This window comes from Balearica regulorum, unplaced genomic scaffold (genome assembly GCF_011004875.1).
Source record: "Balearica regulorum gibbericeps isolate bBalReg1 unplaced genomic scaffold, bBalReg1.pri S41, whole genome shotgun sequence".
In the NCBI taxonomy this organism is placed as follows: Eukaryota; Metazoa; Chordata; class Aves; order Gruiformes; family Gruidae; genus Balearica; species Balearica regulorum.
In genome coordinates this window covers 243013-260066 of record NW_022679031.1, presented here as the reverse complement: position 1 = coordinate 260066, position 17054 = coordinate 243013, and the positions used below count along the sequence as shown (strand labels likewise).

At 55.3% G+C, this 17054-nt stretch overlaps 2 protein-coding genes across 2 annotated transcripts; both read left to right on the top strand.

Moving 5' to 3' along the window:
• Nucleotides 1–317: 317 nt before the first annotated feature.
• CAPN1 (calpain 1) lies at nucleotides 318–8027 on the top strand. The gene is made up of 22 exons (XM_075741464.1): nucleotides 318–450; nucleotides 1633–1900; nucleotides 2072–2141; nucleotides 2363–2481; nucleotides 2802–2935; nucleotides 3022–3190; nucleotides 3304–3387; nucleotides 3462–3547; nucleotides 3627–3701; nucleotides 3799–3959; nucleotides 4050–4228; nucleotides 4308–4319; nucleotides 4440–4651; nucleotides 4729–4768; nucleotides 4846–4911; nucleotides 4995–5052; nucleotides 5163–5227; nucleotides 5379–5447; nucleotides 5590–5668; nucleotides 5788–5904; nucleotides 6752–6810; nucleotides 7552–8027. Exons 2-22 carry the CDS (start codon nucleotides 1634–1636, stop codon nucleotides 7576–7578), a joined length of 2148 nt encoding a protein of 715 aa, XP_075597579.1. The 5' UTR covers nucleotides 318–450; nucleotide 1633; the 3' UTR covers nucleotides 7579–8027.
• A 702-nt stretch (nucleotides 8028–8729) lies between these two features.
• Nucleotides 8730–16915, top strand: POLA2 (DNA polymerase alpha 2, accessory subunit). Its single transcript, XM_075741468.1, has 18 exons — nucleotides 8730–8892; nucleotides 10343–10470; nucleotides 10571–10656; nucleotides 10787–10841; nucleotides 10963–11069; nucleotides 11160–11353; nucleotides 11475–11563; nucleotides 11668–11823; nucleotides 11928–11990; nucleotides 12090–12132; nucleotides 12277–12395; nucleotides 12905–12943; nucleotides 13151–13224; nucleotides 13650–13758; nucleotides 14248–14354; nucleotides 14646–14705; nucleotides 15053–15179; nucleotides 15434–16915. Exons 1-18 carry the CDS (start codon nucleotides 8793–8795, stop codon nucleotides 15578–15580), a joined length of 1803 nt encoding a protein of 600 aa, XP_075597583.1. The 5' UTR covers nucleotides 8730–8792; the 3' UTR covers nucleotides 15581–16915.
• The last annotated feature ends 139 nt before the right edge of the window (nucleotides 16916–17054 follow it).

The window sequence follows — 17054 nt, the reverse complement described above, 5'->3', positions numbered from 1 at the left end:
GGCGCTTATACAACTCCCCGCGCTGCCGGATTGGGGGGAGAAACAGGGGAAACGGGCAAAGAAAAGCATCTTTGGGGCCCGTTTGCCGTCGTTACACAGAGACGGGGAGAGGTTGGGAACTGGGGGGTGGGGGGGGGGATCCCTCACCCCACAACTGTGCTTTAACTAGAAAAGAGGGGTTTGGGGATTAAGTCTGCCTCGGGGTGGGGTGGAAATGGGCGATTTGGGGGTTTCTTCATATTTTTGCTCAAAATGTAGTGTTTTTTGCTTTTTTCCTCCTCGTTTTTCCCCTGGGGTGTTTTCTTCCCAGCGTGACGGGGAAGGGAAGCGGCCGCTGAGGCGCTGCCGGGACTGAACCTTTGCTCCACGGCACCTGCCGGGGTGCCAGGTACCCACTGGCCTGGAAACGGGGTGAAAAGAGGCGATTTCTGTCCAGCTGACCCAAAAAGTGTAGGTGGGGGGAGGGGGAGTGGGCGGGGGAAAACTGAGCTAGGCCTTAACTGTACCCCAAAAAAACAGTTTGGGGGGTGGGTTAGAGACTCCCCCCATCCCACCCCCTCTCATTTTGGGGACAATTTGTGGGTTTTTGGGGGCCGAATCCCCGTTTCTAGGATATTTCTGAACCCCCTCCAGGGGCCGCGCCAGGGTTTTTGGGGTGACGGGAACCCCCGCGTTCGCTTCCAGTTGTGGGGGGCTGCGCAGCCGATATTGCTGTCACCTTTCTGTCACTCCCTCAGTGCCTCTAATTAGTGTCTAATTAGCTCCCCAATGCTTAATTAAGTTCCCCGATGCTTAATTAAGGCCTCTCAGGGTTTCCCAGGGCCCGGCAGCGTTGCTCGGGGCTGTGCTGGCGGGGAGCGGCCGGTGACACACACCTCAACTTGCCAGACCTGTTTCTGGGGCTGTTACCCCTCGTTTTCATCAACTTTCGGGGCTGCCCGGTACCGTAATCGTCTTTTTTTTTTAATTACTCTGAGGCCGTTTCGAGGTTAAACCCAACTATTTTGGGCCCGCTCGGGTTACAGGCAGTGAGCAGCTGCTACGGGGGGAGGCGCGGGGAGGGGGGGGGGGAAGAGCTTCCCCGCCCCCTTAATTCTCTTTTTTTCACCCTAAAATGGTGGCGTCCTTGGTTGACCAAAATTGCCCCAATCACCCCCAAACCTGCGCGGCTCCGGCAGGACCCCAAATTTGGGGGAATTCAGGTGGTTTTTTATCATTTCCCCCCCAAAAAATAAAATCTCCTCTGGACTAATAAAATCCAGCTGCGATGGGGGGGTTGGGGCAAAATCCCCCTTTTTCTTTCAAGCTGCTCGCAGTGTGGATCCCAAAACAGACCTCAAACCCCCCAAAATCCCCACGTGCCCCCCAAACACCCCACGGGGCTCTACAAAGTCCCCCCCGTCCCCAAGCTCGCCACAAACGAGGCTGCGCTAATTACTCATTGTTAATTCCCGTTAGTATCCTCTCCCCGATTTAATTACGGCTCCTCGATTTTATCCCGGCACAAGGGAGAGCGGAGCCGCCATGGTAGCCGAGGAGGAAAATTGGGTGGAAAAAATATCTTTTAACATTTTCCCCCCCACCACCTCTATTTTACCAATTTCACCTTTTTTTTTTTTTTTTCCTCCCCAGGATGGCGGAGGAACCGATCGTACCGGTGTACTGCACCGGCGTTTCGGCGCAGGTACAACGGCAACGGGCGAAGGCGTTGGGGTTGGGTCAGCACGAGAACGCGGTGCGGTACCTGGGACAAGACTACGGGCGGTTGGTGGAGGAATGTCGGCGTTCCGGCACGCTTTTCCGCGACCAAACCTTCCCGCCGGTTCCCACTTCCCTCGGATTCCGCGAACTCGGTCCCGGCACCGCCAAAACTCACGGCGTCCAATGGAAGAGGCCGACGGTGAGCCGGGGTGTTAACGACGAGGCGAGGAGGGGGGGAACTAATTAACCACAGCTCGGCGGTTGGGTTTTAATTCCCTTGGTGTAAGCAGTGGTCGTTAGCGCGGTCAGCTGTGTAAATATCCACATTTTGGTGAATTTTGGTGACCGAATCGGGGGCGTTTCCTCACAGGAGCTGTGTCCGCGCCCGCAGTTCATCGTGGATGGGGCCACGCGCACCGACATCTGCCAGGGAGCGCTGGGTAGGGAGCGCCGACGCTCGGTTTCCCAAATTTTTGACTTTTTTTTTGGCTCCAATCGGAGATTTTTGGGGATGCTTTCGCTGAATCGAGGCTTGTTTGTACGCCGTAGCCGTTAACCGCCGCCGGCGGGTTGTGGCAGAACCCGCTTCCCTAAACAGGTGTTGAGTGACCAGAAAATTGCTTTTTTTACCCCAAAACTGAGAGGAAACCGATGCCCGCAGGTGACTGCTGGCTGCTGGCGGCCATCGCCTCCCTCACGCTCAACGAGACGCTCCTTCACCGCGTGGTGCCGCACGGGCAGAGCTTCCAGCACGGCTACACCGGCATCTTCCACTTCCAGGTGAGACGTTAAAACCACACACGCACCCCAAAAACTATTTTGGGGGTGTTCCCCCCATTTCGGGGCTCCCCCCCCAAATTTTGAGGGTCCTCCTCCATTGTTCTGGGGGCAAATCAAGCGATTTCCGTCACAAAACGGCTTACAGCTTCACCTCCTGGCGCAGCGATACCGCACTGGTGCCGCTGCTATTTCCTGTTTCCTGCCGGGGATGGGCACTGTGAGACCCAAAACCCGGTGTTTTTTCCTCAAAAAATGCCGCTCCCTGCATAAAAAGAGGTGGGTTATCTTCGGCCTCGCCGCTTCCTCCTCCTCCTCTTCAGATTTGGCAATTCGGCGAGTGGCTGGACGTGGTGGTGGACGACTACCTGCCCACCAAAGACGGCAAGCTGCTCTTCGTTCACTCTGCTGAAGGCACCGAATTCTGGAGCGCCTTGCTGGAGAAAGCCTACGCCAAGTACGTCCTCCGCCCCCTCTTCTTCCTCTTCGTATTGAGGCGAAACATCCCCCAAAACGGGTCAAATCGTCTTTTTCGATCGTCAGGGTGAACGGCTGCTACGAGGCGTTGGCCGGCGGCAGCACCTCGGAGGGGTTCGAGGATTTCACCGGCGGCGTGACGGAGTGGTACGACCTGCGCAAGCCCCCCGGCGATCTCTACCAGATCATTCTCAAAGCGCTGGAGCGCGGTTCCTTGCTCGGCTGCTCCATCGACGTGAGGGATTTTTGGGTTAAAAAATGAAGTTTTTTGGGTCTTTTACCCGCCGTTAGAATAAGTAAGGCACGTGGCAACGCGGTAACGTGGCCGGCGTCTCGTTTTTCTTGCAGATAACGAGCGCCTTCGACATGGAGGCGGTGACGTTCAAGAAGCTGGTGAAGGGACACGCGTACTCGGTGACGGGGGCCAAGCAGGTGAGACGCGACACCGTTCTGGGGAGAAAACGGCGGGTTTTGGGCCACGAGCCCTGACGGCACCTTTTTGTTAGGTTAACTACCGCGGCCAATCCCTGGGCCTGATCCGTATGCGCAATCCCTGGGGAGAAGTGGAATGGACAGGTCCCTGGAGCGACAGGTGAGGACCGTGAGGCTTCGTTAGCGTTAATTAACGAAGCGGCTCGGCCCCGGGGTTGAGATTCGTTTGCCGCCCGCAGCTCGTCGGAGTGGAACGCGGTGGAGCCGGCGCTGAGGCAGCAGCTGATGGTGAAAATGGAAGATGGTGAATTTTGGTAAGCAAAGAAAAATTCAAAAACCCTTTTCCCTCATTGTTTTCTGGAGGGGGGGGAAACTTCCGCTCTCGACCTTCGGCATTTCCTCTTCCTCCAGGATGTCCTTCCGGGATTTCCTCCGGGAATTCACCCGCCTGGAGATCTGTAACCTCACCCCAGACGCTCTCCAATCCCGCAAATTCCGCAAGTGGAACACGCGGCTCTACGACGGGACGTGGCGGCGCGGCAGCACGGCCGGTGGTTGTAGGAACTACCCCGGTAGGTGCCACCGGTGAGGATTTTCACCTCAAAAACCCGCTGGTTTTGGCGTCGATTTAACCTCTTTTTGCCTTTTTTTTTTTTTTTCAGCCACTTTTTGGATAAACCCGCAGTTTAAGATCCAGCTGGAGGAGGTGGACGATGACGGCGACGAGGGCGGCAGGCGCGAACCCGGCTGCAGCTTCCTCCTGGCGCTGATGCAAAAGCACCGCCGCCGCGAACGCCGCTACGGCAAGGACATGGAGACCATCGGATTCGCCGTCTACGAGGTAACGGCATCAACCGGCGTCACCCGACATCACCCGGCGTCACCCACTGTACGCCCTCACCTCTCTCCTCTTCCTACAGGTTCCTCCCGAGGTGCGTACAACTCACCGGCGGCGATAACATCACCGTCACCGCATCGTACCGGCAAACCAGGAAACGCGGAGGGTGTTTTTGGGGTTATTTCGGGTGTTTTTTTCGCCCCGTTTCTGACAGCACGTGGGGAAATCGGGCGTTCACCTGAAACGGGAATTCTTCCTGGCCAACGCCTCGCGCGCTCGCTCGGAGCAGTTCATCAACCTGCGGGAGGTGAGCACCCGGTTCCGGTTACCGCCGGGGGAATACATCGTGGTACCCTCCACCTTCGAACCCAACAAGGAAGGAGATTTCGTTCTCCGCGTCTTCTCCGAAAAGAAAGCCGGCACCGAGTAAGAGACGCCTCGTTAGTGTTAACGATCCCCGAGGAATCACAAAGACAAACTTTCCGTTGTTCTCACCTCCACAGGGAAATGGATGACAAGATCCAGGCCACGCTGCCGGATGAGGTGAGGGTGTACGGCGGGTGATACCGTAGGGCGCCGAGGTGTCGTCTTTTTACCAAAACAGCCCTTTTTCCCCTCAGAAAGTGCTTTCCGAAAGCCAAATCGATGACAACTTCAAGCAGCTTTTCAAACAGCTGGCGGGGGCGGTAAGAGGGGTGTCGGGACCGGCAGTGGCACCGGCTGTCGGTGACACCGGGCTGTTGGAGAACACCGCGACTTCTCCCCGCAGGACATGGAGATCAGCGTCGTGGAGCTTCAGACCATCCTCAACCGGATCATCAGCAAACGTGAGCGGGATTTTGGGGTTCACCGTGAAAAAAACCACCAACAACAAAGCCAACAACTCAACCCCGTTAATGATCGTTTAACTCGTTAATAACAACCGGATCATTCACAGATAAAGATCTCCGGACCAAAGGCTTCAGCACGGAGTCGTGCCGTAGCATGGTCAACCTCATGGATGTATCCTCCACCGCCGGCCGTGGGGGGGTTGTTTGTATTTTGGGGGGGGGGGGGATCCCCCTGTCCCTGGGGGAGCTTGGTTACACCCCAATTTCCCCCCCAACACCCCTGAACCCCCCCAAAATTTCCTTAACCCCCGTCCGCCCCGTAGAAAGACGGCAATGGGAAGTTGGGGCTGGTGGAGTTCAACGTCTTGTGGAACAGAATCCGCAACTACCTGGTGGGTCTGGGGGGGGGGTTTGGGGTGTCGGGAGTGGATTTGGGGGTTCGGGGGGGGGGGGGGTTGGGGTGCAGGGGGGGATTTTGGGGTCTCTCCCCTCATGAGTGACCCCCTTTTTGGGGTTTTTTGGGGGGGCTCGCAGGCCATCTTCCGCAAATTTGACCTGGATAAGTCGGGGAGCATGAGCGCCTATGAGATGCGGATGGCGCTGGAAGCGGCAGGTAGCGCCTCGTTCCAGCAATTAACCCCGGGGTTCGTTAATGCTGCCTTGGTTTTAATGAATTTCTCTGCTTTTCCACCTGCCTCGGGTGGGGTCTTTTTTTGTTTTTTCCCTAAAAAGGTTATAAATTGAACAAAAAGCTGCACGAACTGATCATCACCCGCTACGCGGAGCCCGACCTGGCCATCGACTTCGACAACTTCGTCTGCTGCCTCGTGCGTCTGGAGACCATGTTCCGTAAGCGACAGGTTTTTTCACCCCAAAACCCACCATTTTGATCAATCCCGATGCATTTCCTGCTTTTAACAGGGGAAAAAAAAAGATGTAAAATTTTTTTGCCCCTACTTTTCTCATTCGATTCAGTGGAAAAGTTGGAAAAACCCCACGGGAGTTGGGAAAACTGGAAAAAGAAAGATTTAAAGGGGAAAAGTTGGGAAAACCCCAATTTTTTCTGTTAACCCAGTTTTCCAACTTTTCCCATTAAACCCTGCTGGGTTTTTGCACTTTTTAACAGAAAAAAAATGTGGGTTTCCCCACTTTCCCCCTTAAGTCTTGCTTTTTTCCCCACTTTTTCCTGCTAAATGCCGTGGGATTTTCCAGCTTTCCCACTTAACTCCCGTGGGGTTTTCCCAGCTTTTCCCAGAATTTAATTTTTCCATAGAATTGAACGGGTAAAGTTGGAGAAAAACCCACAGGCTTTAACAGGAAAAGTTGGGTTTTCTGACTTTCCTCCTTAAATTCTGGTTTTTTTCTGACTTTTCCCCTTAAATCTTTCCCCATTTCCCCCCTTAAATCCTGCTGCTTTTTTCTAATTTTCCCTCTTAAATCCCACTGGGTTTTTCCTGACTTTTCCCCTAAATCCTGCAGGTTTGTCCTAACTTTTCCCCTTAAATCCCGCTCCAGTTTTCTAATATTCCCCCCTAAATCCTGCTGGTTTGTCCTAACTTTCCCCCTTAAATCCTGCCCCATTTTTCTCAACTTTTCCCCTAAATCCTGCTGTATTTTCCCCAATTTTCCCCCTCAAATCCTGCCCCGTTTCCCCAATTTTCCCACTAAAACGCCCAACACCATTTCCCCCCCGCAGGCTTTTTCCAAGCGATGGACGTGGACCAGGACGGTGTCGTCACCTTTGACTTGCTGCAGGTACCTGTGGGTGCTGCGTGGGGCTGACACCCAACACCCCTCACCAACACCCAACAACACCCCTCACCAACACCCAACAACACCCCTCACCAACAGCCAACAACACCCCTCACCAACACCCAACACCCCTCACCAACACCCAACACCCCTCACCAACACCCAACACCCCTCACCAACACCCACCCAACACCCCTCACCAACACCCGACACCCCTCACCAACACCCAACACCCCTCACCAACACCCAACACCCCTCACCAACACCCAACAACACCCCTCACCAACACCCAACACCCCTCACCAACACCCACCCAACACCCCTCACCAACACCCAACAACACCCCTCACCAACACCCAACAACACCCCTCACCAACACCCACCAACACCCCTCACCAACACCCAACAACACCCCTCACAACACCCACCCAACACCCCTCACCAACACCCAACACCCCTCACCAACACCCAACAACACCCCTCACCAACACCCACCCAACACCCCTCACCAACACCCAACAACACCCCTCACCAACACCCAACACCCCTCACCAACACCCAACAACACCCCTCACCAACACCCAACAACACCCCTCACCAACACCCCCCATCAACACCCAACAACACCCCTCACCAACACCCACCCAACACCCGCTCACCCAACACCCAACAACACCCCTCACCAACACCCAACACCCCTCACCAACACCCAACAACACCCTCCTCCTCCTCCTCCTCCCGCAGTGGCTACAGCTCACCATGTTTGCCTGACCAGACCCCCCGCCCTACAAGTGCCTTCGCTGCAGGAGCCGACAACCGGAACCGCGCTGTTTTTTTCCCTTTTTTTCCTTTTTTTTGGGGGACTTTTTTCCAGCATTAAAGTGGATGGGGGGGGTGTGTGTGTGAAGGCATTGGGGCCACCCCCAACTGGGACACGGGGCTCCCCACGCGCTTTGCCAAAGAAACGTCCTTTTCCTTGCGGCCCGTGCGGCTGTTTTGGGGGGGATTCTCACTTTTTTTGTGCCTCTTCCTACCGAAGGAGCCCGGGGAGGTGGGTGACACCGATTTCTGGGTCTCCCCCAACGCGGCTGCCATCGCCTCTCGCTTCCGCGCTCTTTTCCAGCGCCTCAGTCAGGGATTTTCTGCCTATCGGGTGCCATAATGGTGTTTTTTTAAATTGTATAAATTAAAAATAAGGGGGAAAAAAAATAAAAAAAAAATTTAAGAAATGTTATTAAAGCTTTTTTTCCTGTGAGGACTTTCCCCCCACCTCCAGCTTTGCCTCAGGGCGAATCCCACCAGCTCCCTTGACTTGCCAGGCACCGAGGAGAAATGCTGATGCTTGACGCCACGTTTTTACCACGAAGGTGCAAAGCCCCCATATTTAATGTATGTTCAGGGATTTATATGGGTTATTTATATATATATCGGGGGGGTTTGTGGTGGTTGTTCTGAATAAAACCCCCACATGGTGGCAGGTATTGGTCCCGGGCGGGGGGGTAATGTAGGATGAGGCTGCAACGTGTGAGGGGACCCGGAGAGATCCCGGCTTCGGGGAAACGATGGGGCCGAAGCCGGAGCCGCCTCGGCCGGGGTGAGTCCTGTCAAGGACCGGGGGCGGTTCCTCTCCCACCGGGGCGGCGACGACCCCTCCGAGAGCCGGTCCGGTCCCTCCGGGTCGTTCCCCGTGAGGCGCCGCTTCTCCCCTCAGCGCTGTGAGGAAACACCGGGAGGGCGGGAAAATTCCCGCCTTTTTCTCTCTCCACCCCCCGCCGTGGGAAGAGAGTTGGATATGCCTTGGCCACGCCCCCTCTCCGCCCACCCCTCTTCCCATTGGCCTGTTGCTCGCTATATCTGCATATCCCCGCCCGTTTCCCAAAAACTACCACGCCTGTTTCCTTATAAGGCGCTGCCCCGCCCACTTTTCCTCCCCGCTGCCGTCAAGCGCGGCGGTGTCGCGCCCGCGCGGGCTTTTCGCCGCGGCGATGGCGGAGCCGGTGGCGGAGCCGACCTTGGCCGAGGAGGTTCAGCGGGAGTTGGGGCTCTTCGAGCTGCGCTGCCAGGGCGAGGACGTGTCCGCCAGGCGTGAGGGCACCGGGGGGCACGGCCTGGGGGGGGAGGCAGGGGGCCTGGGGGTGTCAGGGGGGGTGTGTGAGGGGGTTTGTGGTGTCAGGGGAGGTGTGTGAGGGGGTTTGTGGTGTCGGGGGGGATGTGTGAGGGGGTTTGGGGGTGTGTGAGGGGGTTTGTGGTGTCAGGGGAGGTGTGTGAGGGGGTTTGGGGGGGTGTGAGGGGGTTTGTGGTGTCGGGGGTGTGTGTGAGGGGGTTTGGGGGTGTGTGAGGGGGTTTGGGGGTGTGTGAGGGGGTTTGGGGGTGTGTGAGGGGGTTTGTGGTGTCAGGGGGGGTGTGTGAGGGGGTTTGGGGGTGTGTGAGGGGGTGTGTGGTGTCAGGGGGGGTGTGTGAGGGGGTTTGTGGTGTCAGGGGAGGTGTGTGAGGGGGTTTGGGGGTGTGTGAGGGGGTTTGTGGTGTCAGGGGAGGTGTGTGAGGGGGTTTGGGGGTGTGTGAGGGGGTTTGGGGGGGGTGTGAGAGGGTTTGTGGTGTCAGGGGAGGTGTGTGAGGGGGTTTGTGGTGTCAGGGGAGGTGTGTGAGGGGGTTTGGGGGGGGTGAGGGGGTTTGTGGTGTCAGGGGAGGTGTGTGAGGGGGTGTGTGGTGTCGGGGGTGTGTGTGAGGGGGTTTGGGGGGGTGTGAGGGGGGTTGTGGTGTCAGGGGAGGTGTGTGAGGGGGTGTGGTGTCGGGGGTGTGTGTGAGGGGGTTGTGGTGTCAGGGGGTGTGTGTGAGGGGGTTGTGGTGTCGGGGGTGTGTGTGAGGGGGTTGTGGTGTCGGGGGTGTGTGTGAGGGGGTTTGTGGTGTCAGGGGAGGTGTGTGAGGGGGTTTGGGGGTGTGTGAGGGGGTTTGGGGTGTGAGGGGAGGTGTGTGTGGGGGGGGTGAGGGTGACAAGGGAGGTGTGAGGGGGTCTGGGTGTGCGAGGGGGTTTAGGAGTGACAGGAGAGGTGTGTAAGGGGGTTTGGGGGTGTGAGGGGAGGTGTGTGAGGGGGTCTGGGGTGACAGGAGGGGTGTGAGGGGGTTGGGGGTGTGAGGGGAGGTGTGGGGGGGGGGTTGGGGGTTTTGTGGGGTGTTTGAGAGGTATTGGGTGGTCTGGGGGTGACAGAGGAGGCGTGTGGGGGGGGTTTGGGGTGTCAGGGGAGGTGTGTGGGGGTTTGGGGCTCTTAGGGGTGTTTGAGGGGTGTTGGGTTGTGTGAGGGGGTGTCAGGTGGTTTTGGGGTGTCAGGGGAGGTGTTTGGGGGGACATCAGCTGTATTGGAGGTGTTTGGGTGTCACGGGGGGGTATCAGGGTGAGTTGGGCTTTTTGGGGGTTGAGAGCGGGAGATGAGGAGGAGGAAGGTGGCGGGGGGTGGCAGAGGTCCCACCGGTGGGTTTTGGGGTACGTTTTGGGGGCGGGTGTGTTCCCCGACTCCCTTTAACCCCTCCCTCCCCGCAGTGGTGGAGCTGTGCCTGACCCACCGGCTGGACCCGGTGACGTTGGCTAACGAGCTGTTGGCCTTCGTCACCAGCAAAGACTTCGACACCCAACTCTCCGCCGACCGCCTCGACGCCTTCGAACACGAGGTGCCGGGGGTCCCCCGATATTTGCCTCCCTCCCTCTACACCCCAAAACCCCCAGAAAAAGGGGGACACGCTCACCCCTCTCCTCTTGTTCCTCCTCCAGGTCCTCGTCAAACGGAGCAGCAGGGTCCCCCGGAAGAGGGACAACCGCTACGGTGGTCTCCACGACGTCCATTCCCTCCAGGAGCTGTATCCTGTGGATTTTGGGGTAATCCTTAAAAAAAATAACGGGGCGTTACAGTTAAGCCCCCATCAAGGGGTGTTGGTGGGCATCCCCCCAAAAAATTAGGGTCTTGGGTGCTCCTTAACGAGCTGGAAGCCTTGACGAGGAAGAGGAGGATGAGCTGCTGGACGCTTACACCACTCCATCCAAGGTGCACGCCAAGAACTTAACCCCAAATTTACTGTTTTCTGCCCCAAACCCCGCCCCCACCCCCCAAAACATCCCTTTTAAAATTTTTTTTCTTTTTTTTTTTTTTTTTAAAATTCTCACAGGGTTCCCAAAAACGGAGCAATTCCACCCCGGAAAACCCCCGGCCCAAGCGGACCCTCTCCTCCCGCAGCCCCTACACGCTTTTTTCTCCCAACAGCTTCTCCCCAGGGTAAACCGTCGTCCGCGTTTGCGGCGGTACCGTCGGCGTTTGCGGTGGTTGCTGCCGGTCCTCACCGTCGCCCCGTTTCTGTCCCTGTAGCGTCACCCCCTCCCAAAAATATACCTCGCGGAGCAGCCGGGGTGAAGTTGTGGCCTCGTTCGGCTCCGTCCACGGTCCCTCCTGGAACGGTGGCGGTGGTCGCGGTTGTACCCCGAAGCTTTTTGGTTCCCCGGAAGAAAATTTAACGAAAAACTACAAATTTATGTTCCAAAAAGCGTTTGATATTCGGGAAGGTGATGCCGCAAACCGGGAAGGGTGACACCCCCACCACCCCCCCCCCCCCCGATTTAATGGTAACCCCCATTTTTTTGGGGGTGTTTTGGGGTGCGGCCAACGCCTGCGCTCTCTCCGTAGCGCTGTCTTGGAGGATCGAGGAGCTCGGTGACGTGCTGAAGAGTCACCATCACCTGGACGACTTCGCCTCGGTGTTACTCCCGGCGCAGGTAAACCCCGCCGGTTGTTACCCCGACACCCTGCACCCGCTTTTTTGAGGGGTACCTCTTGGGAATTTTGGGGTAAAACCCGTCGGGTTTGGTGTGTTCCGCAGGAACCGGTGACGGTGCTGGGTCAGATCGGCTGCGACAGCAACGGGAAGCTCAACGCCCAGTCGGTGGTGCTGGAGGGCGACCGAGAACACTCCTCCGGCGGACAAATCCCCCTCGACCTCTCGGAGCTGAAGGAATATTCCCTCTTTCCCGGCCAGGTGTGGTCACGGTGGTTTTGGGGTGCGACGTGCCAATTTTCCTCATTCCAATCTTTCTCACCCCAAATTTTGAGCCCGATCGCCGTTTTCTCACCCGCCTTTAGATCGTGGCGCTGGAGGGGACCAACACCACCGGGAGGAGGATGGTAGTCTCGAAAGTCTACGAGGTGACGAAGTGGTGCTGCCGGTGGTTGATGAACCGGTACGGGGCTGGTTTTGAGGTGAAAAAAGAAGATTTTGGGGGTAAGTTTATGGTTTATCCGTAGGGGGTACCACTTCCCTTCCATGCGCCGCTGGAGCCGGCTCCAGGTGAGCCCCTTCCCCTGCCGCCGGCCACTGTGGTTTAAACCACCCTGCCAGACCAGAAAAAGGCTTCGGGGTGTCCCCAAACCCTCATTTTTCTCCCCAAAACTCTCCTTTTTTCCCCCCAAATCCCCTTTTTCCTCCCCGCAGAGCAGCGGATGGTGCTGGTGGCCTGCGGGCCCTACACCACCTCCGACAGCATCGCCTACGACCCGCTCGCTGACCTCATCGACGTGATCGGCCGCGACCGCCCCGATGTCTGCGTCCTGGTGAGGAGCCTCGGTTTTATTAATTAATCCGATTCTTGGTGTTAATTAAATCGATTCTTTATATTAATTAAACCGATTCTATATTATAAAAGAAGAGGCTGTGGCGTGGAAACACACTCGAGGTTTCAAAATTTTGAAAATCAGCATCAAAAAATGCCGCTGAGGGGAGAGGCGGCTCGGGCGTAATCCCAAACTACCGTTTTTTTCACCCTAAAATGACAGAAAAACCCTGTTTTTAGAGCAAATTGAATACTTCGAGTGCCCCAGGAGTCAAAGTCTGACTTAACGTTTGGAAAAGACGTGTCGTTTTTATCAATCTCCCCCTTTTTGGGCTCAATTTGCCCCGCATGCTTTGGGGTCACAGGATAAAATTTGAGTTTAATTAATAAAAATAATAAAAAATCCCTTTTTTTTTTTTGGATGGTTTAACGCGTGTAATTCGGTTCCTGGGGTTGGTGCCATCCTCGTTCGTGGTTTTCTCTGATTTTTTTTTCACTGTTTCTTTGTAGTTTGGGCCGTTCGTGGATGCCAAGCACGAACAAGTGGAGGTGAGGAAGAATTTGGGTGCCCTGGTGTCCCCCCAAATCCCCATGAAATCCTAAATTTCTGTGGATTTTGGGTCAATCGAGCCGTTCCGGAATGAGAGAGGACAAAAAAAAACCAATCCCAGGAAGGGGGAAGGCAGCAGGGGTGTCCTGTGCACCCCAAAAAAAGAGGGAATTGTGCAAATCCCGTTGTTTTCCCTTAATTTATAGAATTGTCAGCTCCTGGGGTCCTTCGCCGAGGTCTTCAAGCTCTGCCTGAAGACAATAATCGAAGGGACGAGAAGGTGGGGACGGTGCACGAAATTAGTACCATTTCCACAGGTTTTTGCCCCAAAAACTCCTCTTTTAGCACTAGACGGGATCTGGACGGGAGGTTTCCTGTGAGGAAAACGGGTGGCGGACAGGAGAAATCGTTCAACTTTGGTTGAAAAAACCCCGTAACGGGCTCTGAAGTGGATTTGAGTCGTGTGTTCCCCCTTCGCACGGGGCAAAACACCTCTCCTGCAAAAAACGAGCAGCTTTTTGGGGGAATTTCAGCTGATTTTAGGTCTTCTTGCTGCCAGAATACCCCAAAATTGGTGATTTTTGAGGGATTCCGGCTGTAATTTCTACAGAAAGAGCTGGATTTGGGTGTCAAAATGTTCGTTGGCTCTACCTGTTAATTAATCGTCGGGTTTTTTGGGGTGTTTTCCCCTCTTTTTTCTGGTAGCGCCGGCTCGCAGCTCGTCTTCGTCCCCTCGTCGCGGGATGTGCACCACGACTGCGTCTACCCCCAGCCGCCGTTCTCGTACCCCGAGCTGCCAAGGGACGACAAACCGGTAATTTGCTAATTTTGACCCAAAGCGACCCAAAAAATTCTGAATTTCCAGGGAAAATCCTACCCATCTTTGTAAAAACAAGTTGTCGAGGTCTGAGGTGAAATTCCTTTTTTTTTTTTTTTTTTTTTTTTAAATCAGCAGCTTTTCCCATCCGGCAGCAAATTCTTGGGGCGGGTTTGGGGCATTTTGGGGCAGGTTTGAGATCGTTTAAGGAAAGCTCAGCATCGTTGTGCTCTTTTAGGGCAGGTTTGGGGTGCTTTAGGGTGGATTTGGGGCATTTGAGGAAAGCCCAGCATGACTTGGGCATTTTGGGGCGGATTTGGGGCATTTTGGGGCAGGTTTGCATCGTTGAAAGGCAGCTGAGCGCGTCAGGGGGGGCGTTTTAGGCCGCGTCGGGGATGTTTCAAGGTCTGTTTTGCGCCGGCAAGGGCAGGGCCGGCAAAGCCGCGGCGTCACCCGGCGTCACCCTCTCCCCCTCGCCGTCCCCAGCGCGTCCGCTTCGTCTCGGACCCCTGCACCCTCGACATCGACGGCGTCGTTTTCGGCCTGACCTCCACCGACCTCCTCTTCCACATGGGTGCCGAGGAGATCAGCAGGTGGGTGCTGGCAGATCCGGGAACGCGTCGGAGCGCGGATCTCCCCTCGACGGCCGGATCCAGCCCCAAATTCGCGGGATTTTGGCACAAGGCCTTGTCTCGTGGTGGGGATGGTGTTGCTTCTCGGTTGTCTCCTCCGGTGGTTTGTTTCTCTCTGACGGCGAGGCAGAGTGGCTGTTGGGTCGTTAATTAGTCTGCGTTCTTAATTAATCAGCACAGCCTGCGATGTTTGTTGTTTGTTTTGGGGTTATTTTCCCTTTTTTTTTTTTCTTCCCCCCCACCGTTTTACAGCTTATCCGGGATCTCGGACAGGTTCACGCGAATCCTTAAGCACGTCCTGATGCAGAGGAGGTGAGGGCTTAGTAAAAACACCCAGTTGAACCCAAAACCAGCTTTTTTTGTGGCCAAACGAGGGAAATCCCGTACCGTTCTTGCTGTCGTCTTCAAAATCATTTTTTTAACCTAAAAAATGTCCTTTTTGGGTTTGATAACCCTTTAAAAACAAGATTCGGAGGGTTTTAGTGCTGTAAGTCCTGGTGTGCGTCAGGCAGCTGACGGCTGCCCTCAGATACCTGGGGACACCCAAAAATAACACTTTCTACCCCAAAATCATTTGCCAGTTGTGTCCGAGCCTTGCTACAGGCGAAGGCGGCTGTTCCTGGCTGCCCTAACCTCTTTTCCCCGCTCTCCGCTGGTAGTTACTACCCGCTGTACCCCCCCTCAGAGGAGCTGAATGTTGACTACGAGAGCTTCTACAGCTACGGCTCGTTACCCGTCACACCGGACATCCTCGTAACCCCCTCGGAGCTGCGGTACTTCGTTAAGGTCAGTTGGTGTGTGCGCCTGTTGAAATACCCCCAAAACCCCACTGTGTTTTGACACATTTGGGCAAAATCCAGTTTACAGCGCAAATAACGCGCAGTCTTGTGTGCGGCACCGACTGTAGCCGGTAGATCACGACTGTCAGCGTCCGCATCGGCTGTAGCCAGGCGGCTGTTGGCATCCGGATCGACTGTAGCTGTGGGCGGTTGTTGCCGTCAGTGTCCGGATCTGCCACCATCGCTCTCGTATTCCCACAGGATGTGCTGGGCTGCGTTTGTATCAATCCCGGCCGGCTGACGAAGGGCCAGGTCGGGGGTACCTATGGCCGCCTGTACATACAGCGGGAAGGCACCGAGGGCGAGCGGAAGAGTCCGTGTGTAGCCGCTCAAGTCGTTAAAATCTGAATCGTCAGGACGGAGATTTATTTCTTCGACTTTTCTTCCACCTACAACTCAATTTCTTCGCAGATACGAATCGGTGTTAAAATACACTTTGAATTTTGGTCAAAACCCACCCAAAACGCTTGTCCCTGCGCCTGACCCCGTTTCACAGGGTGTCGACCCTGTGCCGCACCCCAGCTCGTCCTGGAGCACCCCGATGTGGTGGGACTCCATAAAGCTCACTAATTAATTGATTAACGATAAGCTGGAGGCGGCAGGAAGCTGTAGCAATTTTTTACAGGTGTATTTTCACACCTGGGTTAGCAGCGATGCGCGCGCAGGGTGGATTTTGGGTTGCAAATGGGTGACGTGGCGTCACTCGTTAGCTGGTACGGGGCGGGGGGGACACGGGCTCCCTGTCTCTTCCTGCTCATTAGGTAAACGAAGATGATTTAATCCATCTGGATTTACCCACGGAAAAGGGGAATCTCGGTGTGCGGCGAGACCGAAATCTTCCTCTGCCGGGGTACTGGTGTCCTGGATTCACCTCCTGGGTGACATCGCTTGGGTTGTGCTTCCTCATTATGGGACTCTGAGTTTTAGTCCAAAATCAATTAATTTACAAGCGCCTGAGGGGCTGTCCCACCGTTTCACCGGCTTCGGTGAAGAATGCCGGCGCTCCTGGCTTGGCGGCGGGCAAAAACGCAGCGTTGGGTTTGGGTTTGAAACGTTTCCCCCCACTTTTTACCTCAAATTTTTGGCGAGAAAGTGGAAAATTAATTGAAATTCTGCCTTTCCGCTCGGTTCTGGTTCTCCCAGTGATCATCCTGTTCCGATGCCGGGGATGAAAAAGGGGGAGAAAAAGGCTTTTTTGGTTGGAAAAAAGGTAAATCCGATGCGAAGAAAGGGAACGAGTTTTGTAACTCCCCACCGCGGGGTAGTTACAGGCGCTGGGAGGCTGGAAAACAACGTTGTCGGTGCTGAGCCGGCGCGCGTCTCCCTTCGTTAATTTTCCGCTTAATTACCTGCCTGGCCTTATTACAGACTCCCTCTAGAAGCGGCGTGTTTATCTTCTCTCGCCCTTTAAATCCTGCGTGGGCGTTAGGGCATATTTAGGGGAAAAACAAGGGAAAACGGGGTCCGGGGCGGGAGGTTTGCTTGTGAGCGTGTGTGCGTGTGTAACTCCGGCCGGCCAGGGTTTGCCAGAAAATCTGTTTTCTCCCCAAATATCCGCACAAAGCGGCTGGGCGGTGTTGCGGTCTTCACTCATCGCATCTCAGCCTTGTTTCCTCTGATCTTTTGCTGATTTATCGCTTTTCACCCCAAATAAAACGTCGTTTTTTCTCACTGTGTGTAAAACCTTTTTTCCTGCTTTTTTTTTTTCAGTTTCCAGCTTTGCTTTTTTTTTTCCATCTCCTGCAGGAGGAAGGGACCAAAACCCCATTTTCTCCCCATTTTTGGTTTTGATGCTGCTCATCCAGCCTCAGTTTCCCTCATA

Excerpts from the sequence above, each read along its gene's own strand:
- CAPN1 (XM_075741464.1), top strand. The coding sequence starts at position 1,634 with ATGGCGGAGGAACCGATCGTACCGGTGTACTGCACCGGCGTTTCGGCG. Across the intron at positions 1,901-2,071 it reads TCCAATGGAAGAGGCCGACG|GAGCTGTGTCCGCGCCCGCA; the intron begins GTGAGCCGGGGT and ends GTTTCCTCACAG. Across the intron at positions 5,905-6,751 it reads GCGTCTGGAGACCATGTTCC|GCTTTTTCCAAGCGATGGAC; the intron begins GTAAGCGACAGG and ends TCCCCCCCGCAG.
- POLA2 (XM_075741468.1), top strand. The coding sequence starts at position 8,793 with ATGGCGGAGCCGGTGGCGGAGCCGACCTTGGCCGAGGAGGTTCAGCGG. Across the intron at positions 14,355-14,645 it reads GGTGCCGAGGAGATCAGCAG|CTTATCCGGGATCTCGGACA; the intron begins GTGGGTGCTGGC and ends ACCGTTTTACAG. Across the intron at positions 14,706-15,052 it reads CACGTCCTGATGCAGAGGAG|TTACTACCCGCTGTACCCCC; the intron begins GTGAGGGCTTAG and ends CTCCGCTGGTAG.